Raw genomic sequence first — 17,128 nt, 5'->3', positions numbered from 1 at the left:
CACGGCTCTCGGCAACTTCCTCCAGGCCTCCCGCTCTCCCCGCGAAGGCGGACCGCTTCCAGTCGGCGCTGAACGAGAGGGCGTACAAGGCTGCCGCCATCTCCGTCCGAGCTTTGAATGTCTCCTCCATGCTCTCGGCGTACCAAGCCGAGCTCTGTGAGGACATGAATACGAAGCCGGACCCGGAGGTGTGGGAGGAAATCACCGTACTGACCGACATCTGCCTGCGTGTGCAGCGCTGCGCGGTCCAGGCCACGGGAAAAGCTATGGGCATGATGGTGCTTCAAGAACGTGCACGATGGCTGAACCTCTCCAACCTCTCTGATAGAGAGAAGGAGGACATTTTGGACATGCCAATCGTGCCTGAAGGCATTTTTGGCTCTGCCCTGGCATCAATGCAGCAACGGTGTGAGGCCAAAAAGAAAGAGGATGAAGCCCTTCATCTCTGCCTTCCCCGTAAGCCCTCACCGGCGCTGCCGGCTCGGCCGAACCTTCCTCAGGCGGCTGTCCGAGCCCAGCCTCAGTTCTGGATCCCAAAGCGCCCGAAGCCTCAAGCTGTCCAACCAGCTCCTTCGGGCTCAGCGCCTCGACCAGTTTGTCCTCAGAGATCCGGCAACCAAGCCGCTCCGCCGCCGGGACAACCCACCCGACCCGGCGGTCAGCAGGTGAGGAAGAAGAAGAGGGCAGCCTGACGGAGTTCTTTCCCTCCAGACGCTGCAGCTGGCAGTTCCCTGTTCGCCAGCTCCTCCTGTTCGATGTTGCCATGGTGCCTTCTCCCCCCCTCACGGAACCCCTCCGGCAGAGTCCCCGAGCGGTTCAGGGTGGGGCCAGGACGTGCAGCCGGCTGTGCCGGCTCAAAACACACGTCACAAGCACTCACATTGTTTTTCACAAACATGTCACGCTCAAGGAGCATTAAAAAGTTCGCTGCCGCATCTAGACAAAATGTCAAGGGCGCAGCACAAATCAATAAAAATGTTGCCCATGAGCGGTTCCAGGCGGGGGCGGCCCCTGGCGGACTTACCCGCCAGGCACGGGTCGTCCCCGTACGCCTGGGCCGTCAAAGCACAAAGCCCCCGCGCATGCGCAGTGGTTGCCACGAGCACCGCTGCCCCACAACCTCTGGAGGGAGCTGCTGCTCCGTGTGTCACGGCTGTGTCACCGCTCTCCACTCACATGGAGGAATGGACAGCGGTTTCTGCTTCACATTGGGTGCTGAGAACTATTTCGAGAGGTTACAGGCTCCAATTCGCTTCTGTTCCTCCTCGATTCTCCGGCGTAGTGTTCTCCCACGCCCAGGGGACGTCAGCTCACATCCTTCAGGGAGAAATTTCCTCCCTGCTGGAGAAGGGAGCGATATGCATTGTGCCTCCCGATCGGTCTCAGAGCGGTTTCTACTCCAGGTACTTCCTGGTCCCGAAACGGGGAGGGACCGGGATTCGCCCGATCCTGGATCTGAGGGCCCTGAACCGATGCCTCAGAAAGTACAGATTCAAAATGCTCACGCTCTCATCCCTTTTGCGTCTGATTCACCAGAACGACTGGTTCACCTCAATCGACCTGAGGGACGCACACTTTCATATTCCCGTGTACCCTCCACACAGGAAATTTCTGAGGTTTGCCTTTCAGAGAGTGTGTTATGAATACACCGTGCTCCCATTCGGCCTCTCGCTGAGCCCGAGGGTGTTTGTCAGGTGTACGGAGGCAGCGATCGCCCCTCTGAGAGGGAGGGGCATTCGGCTGGCCACGTATTTAGACGACTGGCTCCTGCTGGCACGGTCCAGAGAGGAGGCAGCGTCAAACACGCTGGTTGTGATCCATCACTTGTGTGGTCTGGGTTTCAGAATAAACTGGCAGAAAAGCGCTTTACTCCCCTCCCAGAAAATAACCTTTCTAGGTCTGAATCTGGACTCAGGGGCGTTCACGGCCCGTCTCTCGACACCGCGCATGAACGCGCTCTCGCTCTGCCTGGCGCGCTTCCGCCTACACAGTTCGGTGCGGTTTGCGTTATGCCTCAGGCTTTTGGGTCTCATGGCGTCGGCTATTTCAGTGGTACCACTCGGCCGTCTACACATGAGAGATTTTCAACGCTGGGTGGCTTCTCTGGGTCTCTCTCCAGTGCGCCACAGAGCGCGCAGTGTGACTGTCTCTGCAGCGTGCGTCGCGGCGCTCCGCTGTTGGCGTCACCCCTCCCTCTTGGCACAGGGGGTGCCTTTGGGGTTGGTTCTCGTGAGGAAAGTGGTCACGACAGATGTGAGCCTGTCAGGTTGGGGGGGGGGGGGGGGGGGGGGCTCCTGGAGGGTCGCTCTGTCAGGGGTGTGTGGAGCAGAGAGCTCTGGGGGACACACATAAATTATCTGGAACTCCTCGCGGTCTTTCTAGCCCTGAGGCGCTTCCTGCCTTTTCTCTCCGGCCATCATGTCCTGGTGAGAACAGACAACACCACGACTGTGGCTTATATAAACCGCCAGGGGGGGCTGCGCTCCGTGCGGTTACACACGCTGGCACGCAGACTGATCCTATGGTGCAGCAGGCATCTCCTCTCAATCAGAGCCACCCACGTCCCGGGTGTTCTGAATCGGGGGGCGGATCTGTTGTCCAGAGGGACACCCCTGTACGGGGATTGGAGCCTGCATCCAGCAGTGTTGGAACAGATTTGGATCCGGTTCGGCACAGCCGTAGTGGATCTTTTTGCCTCCAAGGAGAATGCTCAGTGTCCTCTGTTCTTCTCCCTGCGCGACCGAGACGCTCCACTCGGCGTGGACGCGCTGGCGCACGACTGGCCACGGGGACTGCTTTACGCTTTTCCCCCAGTGGCCCTGATACCATCCACCTTGCTGAGGGTACGAACCCAGCGCCACACTCTCATTCTGGTGGCCCCATACTGGCCAGCCATGCATTGGGTGGCGGACATTTTCCAGCTCCTGGAGGGCCAACCTTGGAAACTGCCGCTTCGCAGGGACCTGGTGTCCCAAGCGGGAGGCTCGATCTTCCACCCTCATCCAGAACGGCTGGCCCTGTGGGCCTGGCCCCTGAGGGGTGTGGGCTAGTGTCAGCAGAGCTGCCCCAGGCAGTCATTCGAACCATTCAGAATGCTAGGGCCCCCTCCACTAGGTCCCTATATGACTGTAAATGGAGGGTGTTTGAAGCCTGGTGTCAGGCCAGGGAGGTCTCACCCTTCCAATGCCCGGTGAACGTCATTCTGTCTTTCCTGCAAGACTTGTTGGATGGGAAGAAGGCTTTCTCCACCATTAAAGTGTACCTAGCAGCCATTTCCGCCCGACACTTGGGTTTTGGGAGGAAATTGGCAGGTCAACACCCCCTGGTGTGTAGCTTCATGAGGGGCGCGCGCAGGCTTCTCCCTGTGTCCCGACCCCTGGTGCCCTCATGGGATCTGTCCTTGGTGCTGTCGGCCCTCTCCGGGCCTCCATTTGAGCCTATGGACGGCCTGGACCTTAAGATCCTGTCTCTTAAGGTGGTGCTACTCCTGGCTTTGGTATCTGCAAAGCGAGTTAGTGACTTACAGGCTCTCTCTGTGCACCCATCCTGCACCCAGTTTGCACCAGGTGACATGAAGGTGTCCCTGAAGCCCAACCCTGCCTTTGTGCCTAAGGTGGTGGGCTCCTTTTCTCCTATTATCCTCACAGCTTTCTACCCGCCACCCTTCTCCTCTCCTGAGGAGGAGCGGTGGCACAAGCTGTGTCCGATTCGCGCGCTCAAGGAGTATGTGAATCGGACGGAGAACCTTCGCAGGGGGGACCAGCTTTTTGTGTCATGGGGTGGGCCTCGTAAGGGGAAACCCGTCACAAAGCAGCGGCTTTCCCACTGGATTGTGGAGGCTATTTCTATGGCTTACTCCTGTCAGGGCATTCAGGCACCTGTTGGGCTCAGGGCCCATTCTACTAGGGGCCTGTCTGCTTCTTGGGCCCTTTTTCAGGGGCTGTCAATCCAGGAGATTTGTGCTGCAGCAAGTTGGGCTTCTCCACTTGCATTTGCACGCTTCTATAAGCTTGATGTTTCGGTCCCTGCAATGACTCACACGATTCTGAGTGTGGGGTCTTTGGCGGGCCAAGACGTATCCCTGTAGGTTGGTGATCGCTGGATAAGCTGTCTGGCAATACGGGAGTCTCCATATCCCATAGTGAGACATCGAAACGAATGTTAAGAAAGAGAACTTTAGGTTACTATCGTAACCCCGGTTCTCTGAGTAACATGAGTGAGATGTCTCACCAGACAACCCTTCTTGCTGGGCGAAGCGAGAAGAGGTGTTTATCTTGAATAGTGCGTGCGTGGGGACGCTTGCTACTTATAGTAGCAGGGGGACGCGTACGTCACGGTCACTGGCCAATCAGGATTGGCGTATTGAGATAAGTGCTTCTGAGGAATCCGCGGAGGGGCGTATCCCATAGTGAGACATCTCACTCATGTTACTCAGAGAACCGGGGTTACGATAGTAACCTAAAGTTTTTAGTTTCTAACATTAAAGCTTACTAATAATCTGGAAAGCCATTCTGTATATGAAAATATATGTTCATGACTCAGTCATGGAACAGATAGTGGAGTCCAAGTCACGCCCAACTACTTCCGGACCGTGGGTCCCCAGGAAGAAGGAAAAGATTAATGCAAGTCTAAAAACGCTATTTTCTAATTCCGCTTGTTTTGTGCCATGGATTTCACATATGATGTCAGGGAAATTTAAAGACACATTTTCATACCAAGAACGTGCGTATTTTCGAACAGGGAGAAACGCTAGTTTAGGTTTTGTGTGAAAATAAGTCCAGGACTACAAATACGCATCACGATAGTGATGTCATCGAACCAGACACGGAGAAAACTGAGGGAAATGGCTGAGTTCAGCAAACTTCCCACAGGAGGAAAGAACCACCATAAATCTGGTCATTTGGTAAGTAGCAGCTACTTTGTGGAGAGGAGATGATGTGGTGACGTCACATATGCGACGTGCCGATTTCTGGTGTGTAGTCATGCTAATTACGAACTTTTACAAGCTAATAAATCTCAAAGTACGTGACTGGCGTGGTCAAAACACCCATCATTACTTTTCATTTAAGTTGCAGTACAACGTATGTGTGATCCAGGGAGTAAGGCAAAGCGGATTAGAAAATAACGTTTTAGCCCCGTTGACTTGCACTCATTTTTTCGTTCTTCCGGGAACCCGTGAGCCGACCGGAGAGGGAGGAGACTTAGGCTCCCTATTGTCTTTCAAATGGTCTACGCACGCAGCTGGACAGTGCTAGGACCAATCGGAGCAACAAACATGCTACAGAAATCACTCAATGGGGCTGTCCATCATACACCATCAAAGAATTAGCAAATGCATCTTTTTTTTTATTAATTACTTGAGAACCTCTATCTGCTCATGTCTCAAAGACCAAGTCTAAATTGTCCAAAGTTGATGCTAAAGCCATTTCAAACAAATGTGATTCCTCAGCCGACATCAAGTTTGTAGGTTTTCTCTGTCGCGGCTCTGGTGCTAAGCCTACCCAACATCTTGCTGCAGACATAGAGCGCTGTGATTGGCTGGACCTAAAACTATTCAAGACAATGGTAGACCTGCTGGGGATAAAAAGGAGCATGGCTAGACCGACCTTTTGCTACAGTTTCACTAATTCTTAGTAATCTCGTCGTTCGGCTGCTGCCTGTCTGACATAACACACGGTGTGTGTGTTTACACACTGTGTGTATTCTGTACACAGTAGATTCAGGTAAACATCACCATTTAAATGTACAACTTTCCACGCATGTACTTTTAAAAGAAATCGGATTAGTGAGGACTACATTTAATTTTATAGTAACTTAATCAAAATATACATTTTAACAGTGCATTTGCTGCACATGCAGCAAAAATATGAAATGTCCCAAATATGGTCAAGAAGAAATGAGGCGAGCAGCAGAGCTAAACACATAAAAAATAAGTTACTGACACATGCAGAATAATTCTCAAAGAAACCTAAAGTAACATGAACACGGCCAGTAATGCTGATGTAAATTTTAGTTGCCTAAACATAAACAAGTGCCTCAGACAGGTTTCTTTAGGAGCCAAAATAAGACACAGCGGGCTTCATGATGGGTAAGGTCAGGTGGTGCTGATGGGAGGAACCAGGAGAAGATGGTGTCTGACCTGGAAAACATACATATGCAGATTTGTCATAAGTGTCCCAGCATGCAACTGAAAAGATTGGGCTTGGTCCTCAAAATTGTGTTAAATCCAATTATGCAAAATTGTTAGAAAAAAAAGTAATTTAGTTGGCTAATTGTTGGCGTGATTTTTGTTAGTAAAGTTTTTGTGAGGGCACGAAAGAAAAACCCACACTGGCTAAAGCCTGATTTATGCTTCTCCGTCTGCGTCAGTGCGGAGATACACAACGCCATTATCCGTCCTTGCATAGGGATCCGGCAGGCACGCAAGTACGTACGGAGTCGAGCCCACTTTTTTTAAACATCCGTCGAACGAAACGGATTACGCAAGCGTGTGATTGGTCAGGACGCCGCTGTTGTTTACAGCGCCGCCATTGCAAAGAGAGCCGAGTTTAACAGGCGGCAGACACGGAGAAGCTTGAAGAATACCTCGCGAAAAAACTCTAAAAACATGAACGTTTAATTCTCCCGTGATTGGAGGAGTGAAAAGATGCGCAGCAAGCGTTTTATTTGTGGACGGAAATGACAATAAACGTACTTTAGAGGTGGGGAGCGCATGAAGCGGTGGGAGAATGAGAGACAAATATGTCCGTGTTAAAAGTCTCTTATGTACACAAAAAACACAATATAAACAAAAGATCTTGGACCGATACATGACAGGATACCACAGAACAGCGCTACGCCCTCTGTTGTCCTGGCGGGCAATTGCTTTGCAACACTCTCCAGGAGACGGAGAAGTACGAGAGCAAAACGCTTCCGTCAATCCGTGCGTGTCTGTCCCTTGCGGAGCTGACCGAGAAGCATAAACCAGGCTTAAGGCTCATGAACTTAAGTCTCACTTCTCTCTGCATATAAAAAGTTGAGCATCTACATCACAGCAGCAGCTGAAACAAGCTGCAACACACCGGGGACGTGCTCCGTCTTGATGCTCCCATCGAGCCCCTGGTGTCTCTGATAGGCTTCAAAGTTGACTGAGGCGTCATCCTCTGATAAGCTGTGGGGGAGCTGACCGTTGCCAGGACGACACACCTCAAAACGAATCCATCCGTAGCTACAGGAACCAAGTAAAATGCAGGACATGTCAATGGAAATACGAATGCAGAGTGATACAATGTTCTGGTAGAAAACAAATTCATTTACTAAACAACCCGAGAACTTCTGAAGGTTACGGCTAACAGGTTTACATAACCAGGGAGGAAAGTGGACTTACTTGCTACATTTGCGAGCTCCGGGACAACTCTGAATGAGATTCTGGATGGTTGGATGAGAAAAGCCGAAGAAATCCGCTCCTGATGGCACGATTGGTGCTACAGCCTTGGAACTAAGAGGATGATGTTTGAGAAGAATAAAAGAGGGCTTTAGAACGTGCAAGAGGCAACAAATTATGCTAATACTGCATGGGGGGGGGGGGGGGGGGGTGTTGACTGGCGGCAGCAGCTAATAGCCCTCATTATATTCAATGGGTCTCCAGGGCCGTATCAGATGTGTCCCAGGAGCGTAGGGACGCGGCGCTACGCTAAACTTACGTCCTGGATCCTTCTTTACACACTAGACTTCCAGAACATGTCAAGCTCAGCAATTCAGATTGGATCAGACAGGAAATTAAATAAAGGAGCACTGTAAAATATATGGAACTTTCAAAATAAAAGCCAATTCCCATTGCTTAAAGAGCAAGTCAGCTCAAACAACTTTATAAATGAGTGTCTGCTGCACACATGTGTGGTCACTATTTTGGTATCTTAGTGCAACTTATTTAAAGTTTAATAATTCAGCCTAAAACTGTCAGTGAAGCGCCCCCTTCAGGTTAAAACTAATAAGCTAAAACGGTACACCACTACGTCAGCTATCCTGCCGCTGTGAGGTCAGGTACGATACAGCTCACAATTACTCGCCTACAAAACAAACCCTCACTATATAAAATTTGTCATTACCTGTTGTATCTCTGTGCAGAGGTAAACATACCAATAAAAAACATCTTTTGTATACATGTTGCGGTCTTTCTCTTTGCTTGATATGACCTGAGCTGAAGAAACCACGCGTGATCTTGCAATTTTCCTGTGATTTTGTGACCTCCTGAGACCAGCTGCGTTGAATGCCATAAGTTACAGAGAAAATGTATCTATTATGTTGCACACCTGATATAAAGCCCGGGTTCAGGGTGTTTCCATCTGAGCCCTGAGCACAAGTGCTTTGTGGTGTTATTGAGCAACAATTGGTAACGAGCAATAAACGTTCTATTCATCAACTCGTTAATTTGTAAAAGGCTCACCTGCACCTGTAGCAGACCCTTTTCCAGTACAGGTTTTATTATTTAAAGATATCGGCCAGAGGCAAATTTCCTTTGAACGGCATGTGTAATGAAGTATTAAAACCTCGGATGAAAAAGGTTTTTGGATTTTCACGGCTGGAATTTTAAGAAAATCTGATGTTTGTGACCGGCGCAGGAAAAACAGAAACTAACTTCGGGTCTAAGCCCTGGGCAGCTGGTGACGTTTCACATGGAGCTCTGCTGAAACAGCGATGGTAAACAACGCCTGACTCCAGTGTTTCTGCGTTAGCGTTATAGCAGAGAACAATGTGTCATCAGTCAGATGTAGCTTCTGAAGCCTCTGCTAGTCGGTCAGATTAGGTTTTTCTCTGGGATACGGTGACGAGAACAGATACTGGATTACCGGAGAAGTTCAACCGAACTCCGACCCCGCCAGCTGGATATCACTACCGGAGGTGCAGACATGTTTTAGACCGTTTGACTCAGAAGACCTGCGACCCGATTTGGATATAGAGGAGGATTCTGTTCATCTTCAGAACCAAAGTCGGTACAGTTTGTTTACTTTTGTTAAATATTTAATTTCTGTGCTCCACTGGGAGCTCTAAGCTGACGAGTTCTCAGCTGGTCTTAGCTCCGTCATGTGTCCCAATATAGTTCATTAATCTACAGTTTTACAGCTCCGTGTATATGTTGATATAACTCTGGAACATATTTAACTAATAGCTCACAAGAGTAAATCTTCCTGATGCTGGAGTAACTCCTTAGTTTGACTTGTTTGCACTAATCCAGGATGTCACGGAAGTTCTACTGGTCCATGGAGGATCTATTGTTGATATAGGGATCATCTTTTAGATTATATCTGTGTGTGTCGTAGCTTTCCCAAATGACTTGTTTTATTCCTTATCGGAGCTAAGACAGTATTCCTGCAGTCATGCTAACAGGACTCGGGAGTCCAGAAGTACCGTTAGGGATGAGCGAGTACACCACTATCTGTATCTGTACTCGGAGTGGGCCTGGCCTAATCCGGAAGTGGGTGTAGCTTAACCGGAAGTGGGTGTGGTTTACACCAATACGTTATACTACCGTAAATCCTCTAATACAGGCCCGGGCCTGTATTTGACTCAAGCTCATCAAGCTCCAGGCCTTTATTGGAAGGAGGGCCAGAATTAGAGGCAGGCCTCTATTTCTATTTGAGCAAAATGAACTAATGGTTCGCTGGAGTTTTTGACAATTACAATTGCGCCCACATTTTCTAAGTTAAACACATTTCTTTTAACAACGGTAGTTTCTGCTTCAGCCCTCTCCCCCCTCCCCCTGCGCAGCGGCCGCAAACTCACTGATGCGCCTGCAGCCTCTCGGAGTTCCTGCTGCTCTAAACATTAAAATAATTATTTCATTTTCTGTTCCTCACTTCTGATTACCTTCAATGGTGTCTGTTTGTTGCAACCACCAGGTACAAAAACTAACTTGTTTTTATTTGACTATTTTTCTGTCCTGCCTGTTTATTATCTTCCTGCATCTCCTCTCAATCCTAAAGAGAAACTGCTACCTGGGTTCATATATATTCACCTTATGAGTTACCTTTGAACTGCAGTTCTAAAAGATCTACCGACCACAAAAACAGCGGAGTGCTCGCCGGCCTCATAAGTTAGGTGCGTCACCGAGGACAAAACAGGTGATGCCCCCGATCCGCAGCAGCGAAAGGCATCAGGCACAAATAAAAGAATAAAAGACAGATAACATAAAAGGAAATGAGCCAACATGAACAATCGCGTGTTAAATTAGTTTTTGAGGTGGCGACACCTGATTTGATAATGTTACTGTGGCCGTGCTCAGGACGCAGATGTCTGGAGCGCGTCAACAATCAGAGCTTTGCATGCACAAGCTGGTTAAGGTTAGGATGGGGGTGAGGGGAAGGTTAAATTGCAAGAGGGCAAACGTCACAATTTGGTTAAATGTCCATTTTACGGAGGGTGTCGGTACAGACGCTCTGGCACAGCGAGTTGCCTCCCGACGCGCAGGAGCTTGTCACCTGCTGACAGCAGGCTGCTGTCTTTTCCGTGGACTGCATCTTGCCGGTCATTATCATGTGACAGCGACTAGTCGATGACAGGCAAAAAAAGTCACTATAGAGCAGTGAAGTCGACTAGTGACTAGTTCATACAACCCCTACTACTCCCCAGAGTGTTCTGCAGCATAATCAGCAAGTTCTCTTTGAACTTGATATCAAATTTTCGCCTCCTCTTCGTCTCCACACGGTTAAAGTTACCCTCGCTGTCACTGGCAAATCAAAAGTGAGAAGGATGACACAACCGCCCCCCGTACTTGCTTGTTAACACATTCCACCCGGCCACAATAAAAAAACGGCCATTATTCACCTCCGCCGACTCTGACACTGGCCAAAATATGATTCCCGGCAGTTAATTAAATACAGGCTAATATTAGAGGATTTGCGGTATGTCTGATCAGAAGTTGCTATGTGTATTGTTTATTTGAAAACTATTTACAGAGCAGCCTCAGAGTTGAGATTAAATGTTTTTGATCACAATAGTAAGGGAACTATTACAGAACAAGTTTTTCAATAAAATCAGAACATTAATATTTAACTGCATGAATTAAGAGAGAGAGAGAAGAAAATATCTTTTCTGTGGCGCCTCTCAAGATAAAAATCACGGGGCGCTTCACAAAAACAAATCATGCATAATAGAAAAAAGAATTTGGAAAATGATTAAAATATATTTAAAATGAGCAAAAAATAGACAATTGTGATTAAAAAATGTAAAGAGAAAGAGAGAGTGAATAGGAAAGAGGGAGTGGATCCTGAGGAAGAGGAGAGAGAGAAAAAAAAACCCGACCGGAGCGGAGGCAGTGACTGACGCAGCACGAGCCATTTTCAGCTCTGTCTTGTCAAATGCACCACATACTGTACGTTACGGAAAAAGTAACTTTAAATAACTTTCAAAAGAAACAAACTGAAGAAAACATAGGGAGTACTGAAGAAACGTGAACAGTGAAGCAAGCACAGAGAGATCCGTTACTGTCTGTGTGTGTGCGTGGATGGACCGGACGCGGACTGAGCAGAGCTCCCGCTGCAGTTTTGAGTGTAGGGAGGGGCGGGCGCTCTATCTGACTGGCCAATCACAGAGCGTGAAGACAGTCAGTTACCCAATGAGGATTTTCCTTCAGCACGATTACAGATATTTACCAGTTTTACTCGTTTCATGCTCGTACTCGTCAAAAATGCTTTATCCGTACCGGATACTCGTCTGAAACGAGTATCCGGCTCATCCCTAGTACCGGTGCGGTTCTAGATGGATTTATAGATGTAGGTTATTATTTTAGATCAGACCTGTTATTTAAAAATGCGTGTAGGACACGGACACATGGCTCAGACCTTTTGCTGCAGCTGTAAACACAATTTTACGTAATAAGAGTACGAAAGTAAACAAAATACAGTTATTCACAATACTAGCATCAGCAGCGGCCTTGTTTTACGTGCTGGAGCGACGTAGGCAGAACACAGTTCTTCACTGTCTGGAGGAGAGGATTTGGATTTTCTGTAATGATTTATGACAAAAGTCCTTAACAAAATAAAAAAACTGAACCCAGCACATGTTTATATAGATGTTAAAGTGTAGTTATACTGAATTTCTACAATTTTAATGCTGAGTCTGGCCAATACCTTTAAAGCATTGTCTAACCTGCAAGTGATGAGCGAGCGTCACCCTGTTGTCTCTTTGCTTCACCGTGACTCTTGATGCCTTTTTCAGGCCATGCCCAAACTCAAGTAAGACGCATTCTCAAACAGAACTCTTGTTCTGACCCGAGCGTCCATTTTCTATCAGTGGCTAATGCAGGTGATCATTTCCAATTTCATCCTGCATGTCACACTCAGAGTGAGGTCATAGTTTCTCAGTGTACTTGGTCTTTAGGAACTCCGCTTCACCTGCAGTTCTGAGGGACAGCGCTTCTTTTCCCCACGTGTGCATTTGTGTTGTTATTTGTTTGGTGCAAGAGCTTTTGTTTCATATCATTTAATAAATTAATTTAACCGCTTTCAGTCATGGCGTCCCACTCCTTGTTTCTGTCATGGCTGCGAGCCAGGTCGTGACAATGTAAGTACGCTTCATACATGAGGTTACCTGTTAGATGCAATGGCCTTCAGCAAATTAGAATGGCACATCAGAGCAGAGGAGGCCACGATGGCGTTCTGAGGGTCATCTTCAGGCACAATCTCAAACTAGAAACACAGACATAGGCGAGTGCTTCCAAAGAAACCTGTACAGCAAAAACTGAGCTTCTGTAAAATCTCAAATGTTGATTTTTACAAAACAAATTTGCTTGCATAACTGCCAATAGCTGTCTGTGTGTATGTGTGTGTGTGTGTGTGTGTGTATACCTGTGGACCTGCACCCCCATCTTTGATCTGGCAGGTGTACAGGCACTGCTGTTCGGGGCTTTTCATGCTTGCAAAGACACGCGTGCTGCAGAAACCCACAGGATAGATGGCACACTCATCGTGGAACAGCATTCTGTCTGTGATGATCTGTAGAGAAGTCAGGTGAGATGTTAGTTGTAAAAAAAAACATAAAATGCTTGCTGTCGAGTTACAATCTGGCTAGAATTCATGAAACTTTGGTAAAAAATTTGATTTGTGTTTAATACTTCCAGATTTAACTAGAAGATTCCATTTCTAAGGTTGACTGTAGAGGTCTGTGCTGACCTCTCCTAGACTGTAGACCGTTAACCCTCCCAGTACGATGGGGAACACGGGACGACCAGACGAGTCCAGGGGGATGGGTTGCACCAGCTTCCGTGACCCATCCGCCAGCTTCCTCTTCTTAGACATCTTTTTTGGAACTAGAAGCACCAATTTATAATAATTTCCTCTATGCATGCATCACCAATCCCTCTCGTTAACCTTCATACGTACATTCTTCCTTCCCATTATCCCTCCCTCGTTCTTTCCTTTCCTTCTTGGGTTTTTTACTCAGTCCTTCATCTCCCGTTGACGCCAACAGGTTATGGGTCACAGACAGGCCTGAAGTCCCTGCGGGACCTGAAGTTAACGTCACAGGTGGCGCAGGAGGGAGGGAGCTGGAACTGGGTGTCGGCAGAGCCTCTCCCTCTGACAGGCACTGGTACTGCAACAACGTCTTCAATAAAAACCTGAGAGAAGATGAAAAACATTATTAATATTTGGCTTTGAGAAATGAGAAACAGCCAGAACATGACCTTTGACCCTGATCTTGAGGCCTTGAAAAACATCCAACACCTGCGCTCCTCCTTTGCTCTCAGAAACTTCTCTTCTATGTGAGCAACTTCATCGCAGAGGGCTGCATTCTCCTAAAGCCAACACAGTGTGGGTAAAGGCAGGAGTCACATTTTTATACACACAAATCTATAGAGTATTTGTGTTACTAAATATTGCTTACACGTACTATCTAAGGCTTATATATTTTTTCTATATGTTTCTATCCCTGATTACCCATTTGCCAGAGCCAACAGTAGTAAAATAGTGCTTACAAATATCATGGTGCGAGCAGCTTTTCGCAGTCTCAAGTACTTGAGCCTGTACTTCTCATTCTGGTTTTTCCGCGGCCCTTTCTTAAACTTTGCTTTCTGCTCAGAAGAACTGGTAGGGGATGGGAAGGCGGGCATCGAGGCACCAGAGCTGGAGGCGGTGCTCGGCGGCTGTGCACCGATGAACACCTGGGCGGTGAAGGCCTGCAGGGCCTGCTGCCGCTCCTCATCGGACTGCGAGGAGGCAAAAACAGCGACGTGTTAAGAGTAAATCACGGTAGTTGGTGTGTCGCTCTCAGAAGGGAGAAATGAAGACAAAAAGTGAATGTTTGTTCATGAAATGCTGCACAAGCTGATGAAACAATACAATGAATAATTCTTGAAGCACTTTGTTCTTTTTTTATTCCTCTCTGAAGGATCTGGGACCATTTCGGACATCATGTTAGCCAGATGGCACTGAACCAGTAAAACAGCACCAGTTATCAGTTAAACAATTTATTATTATATATATACGGCATCAATTTTCACTTAGCTCATTTAGATTTAGGACTTGTTCATCACAAATCATGTGTGAATAACAAGACCTCAGGAGCTAACAGTGGGGAAAATCAATTGAATTTGTCACATCATTTAATTTAGTTTGAAAGGGTCAGAGTCCCAGAAAACTCACCAGTAATGCAAAGACTCCGTTTCTGTTTTCAATCCTCTTGAAACGCCTGCTGCCTTTTTGTGTCTGAAACATAATGTGAAACTGAGGCCGAATGCAAGGAGCTGCAAAAGCTGCGCTTTCTCCTCCCAAAAGGTCAATTTAGGAAAAGTTTGTTGATTATAACAGCGTTAAAGATTTTGCCCCTGAGCAAACAGCACTCGTCTGATCCAATCACACCTTTCTGTGTCTTTGTTAGATTTTAAGATAAGGACAACAAGGCAGGATGGAACAAACATGGAAAAACTAAAAGACACTAATACATGAATGATCTATCACACTCAGTAGCAGCATGAGTCTCTAACACAGCCCTTACCTCTCGGTACATGACGGCTTCCAGGCTGGATTTTGCACTGTCACATAAAAAAGATCAAAACGAACGGTCATATGTAGATTAACAACAATGTATGCTGAAAGTACATCAACCTGCCAACACAGTAAATAAACATAAACAACTGTCTGATGAGGGGGACTGGTGTACTTTGACTGAACAAGTCCCTTGTCGATGATTCTCTGTTTAATCTCCTTTATGTGCATGGGACGCCCAGCTTCCTCCAAAATGATCTACACCGGCGAGGGAGAGCAAAAACACACGATGTAGCAGCAGATGGTGCACTCACACACAAATAGACTGAATTTAGATGAAAATGTTGTTGATACCTGAGCAGCGTCAAGCCATGTGAGGTTTGGTTTCTCTGCAATCTCACTGGGTGGTTCACTGCGAAGTGGGCACCCCCCCAAATGAACAAGAAAATGACAATTTAGTTCAAATGTAGACATGAGACTGAAGAAATATGGACTGTCTTGTTGATTTTGTAAAATTTGGGATTTTAATGTGCTCTGGACATGCAGGTGGCAAAATATAGCCCAAAAAATATCAATAATAATCTTGGATGGAGTGCAATGTAAACGGGTTGAAACCAGTGATTCGCCTTCAAACACAAAACTACACCCCAGCCAGAATATTAAGTGTTGTCAGGCCTGTTTTACTCACCAATAATAACCTAAAATATATATTTTTGTTTGCATTTAAACAAAGAGATAACAATAATAATAAGAAAACAACAAAATGGGGAATCTATGGTGAATAAAACATAAATTTGAACCTCTCCAGAGTCTCAGCTGTCCCAGAAAGACTTGCTATGCTGTCCAAGGCAGGAAACAGGGAATAATTTCCTTGGCCGTCAGGCTCCATCTCGGATTCAAATGCGTTGAGTGACTCCATGGAGGACGGAGAGGGTCAGCCTGTGTGCTGAGAGAAAAAAACAAAAATGTCGTCAGCTTTAGGGAAGACGCTTGGAAATATAAATGATTTTATGTGTTTGCACATACCTTCACATCAGCACTTTTTGCGTAAAAATGTATATTTACTAAAAAATAAACCAAACTAGTAGCACTGGATCTTGTTTCAAAACAAATACCTGCAGCGCCGCAGCTCAGCTTTGGTGCAGCTCGTCTCCAGTCTCGCTTCTTGTTGTTTCCGTCTCAAGCGGAACGTTTCTTCATGTTTACATACTGTGCAGTTAATCGTTAACACAAACTAGTTAATTATTCGCAGTTGCTGTTGAGTCCGAAATTGTTTAGATTGCAAATGTACCCTAAAGTAGTCCATAATATAAAAAGAAAGACGATTAAAAATTATATGCTTATAAAATAATGAAAAAACGTGAAGCTGTGGTTTTACCGAACTTCTTATTCATGAACACCGCTGACAGGATATCCGGTGTGAAGTCAAGAAATGTTAACCCATCGAAAACTGTTGTTCACTTAATTTTGTTTTTACCTTAAATTCTTTTTTACGTAATGTCAATGTTAAGAAAATTACTAGACCAAAATAAATACATTCACATTTTTTGAGAAACTGTCGCAGGAAAATACATTTGTTAGTAAAAATCTGTTCTTCCGGTGTTCATTAAGAAAATAAGAGCACGCGTGAAATACACACAACTGGCTCATTATTTTATAAAATTCCTGGAAGTTTCGTTGTTCTAAATCAGAATGTGTGTGTGTGTGTGTGTGTGTGTGTGTGTGTGTGTGTGTGTGTGTGTGTGTGTGTGTGTGTGTGTGTGTGTGTGTGTGTGTGTGTGTGTGTGTGTGTTAACAAGAGGAACACACAGACCGATGGCTATGCTGGGACACAATTTTGGACGGGAAACACATTTCTACGTAACACCAGTTCATTATTTGGCAGTGGCACTGAGTGTGATGTATTACAATACCTACTAAACTATTATGGCATCCAATGACCAACAAAAAGTAATTATTGAGCTTTAGTTCGGAGATACTTCTTAATTTTTAGAATTTTATTACTTTATTATTATAACTTTGTAATGCTGAAAAATGACTTTTGATATGAAAAAATATGATAAAAGTTCATCTAAGTTATCAATTTTTCCCTCTGGTGAAATGATGTTAATCATGAATTGAACAAAGGATTGCTCTCTCTCTTTCTCTCTCTCTCTCTCTTTCTCTCT

At 46.4% G+C, this 17,128-nt stretch overlaps 1 protein-coding gene across 3 annotated transcripts; it reads right to left on the bottom strand.

Annotated features, from left to right (window-relative positions):
• Positions 1 to 5,333: 5,333 nt before the first annotated feature.
• tbrg1 (transforming growth factor beta regulator 1) lies at positions 5,334 to 16,336 on the bottom strand. Of its 3 annotated transcripts, none has more exons than XM_015952034.3 (15): positions 15,987 to 16,336; positions 15,761 to 15,906; positions 15,315 to 15,372; positions 15,136 to 15,218; positions 14,971 to 15,007; positions 14,619 to 14,681; positions 13,952 to 14,182; positions 13,701 to 13,771; positions 13,359 to 13,594; positions 13,149 to 13,285; positions 12,825 to 12,971; positions 12,568 to 12,665; positions 7,367 to 7,477; positions 7,062 to 7,207; positions 5,334 to 6,139 (listed from the first exon to the last, which is right to left on the bottom strand). In XM_015952034.3, exons 2-15 carry the CDS (start codon positions 15,877 to 15,879, stop codon positions 6,051 to 6,053), a joined length of 1,626 nt encoding a protein of 541 aa, XP_015807520.1. In that variant the 5' UTR covers positions 15,880 to 15,906; positions 15,987 to 16,336; the 3' UTR covers positions 5,334 to 6,050. The 3 variants fall into 3 exon arrangements, with proteins under 3 accessions (XP_015807520.1, XP_015807521.1, XP_015807522.1); XM_015952035.3 differs by having other exon boundaries at positions 16,076 to 16,336; XM_015952036.3 differs by lacking the exon at positions 14,619 to 14,681.
• Positions 16,337 to 17,128: the final 792 nt, after the last annotated feature.

Source organism: Nothobranchius furzeri, chromosome 13 (assembly GCF_043380555.1).
Source record: "Nothobranchius furzeri strain GRZ-AD chromosome 13, NfurGRZ-RIMD1, whole genome shotgun sequence".
NCBI classification, from domain to species: domain Eukaryota; kingdom Metazoa; phylum Chordata; class Actinopteri; order Cyprinodontiformes; family Nothobranchiidae; genus Nothobranchius; species Nothobranchius furzeri.
Note: the sequence above shows the minus strand (reverse complement) of the source record. Positions and strands in the feature narration are given on the sequence as shown.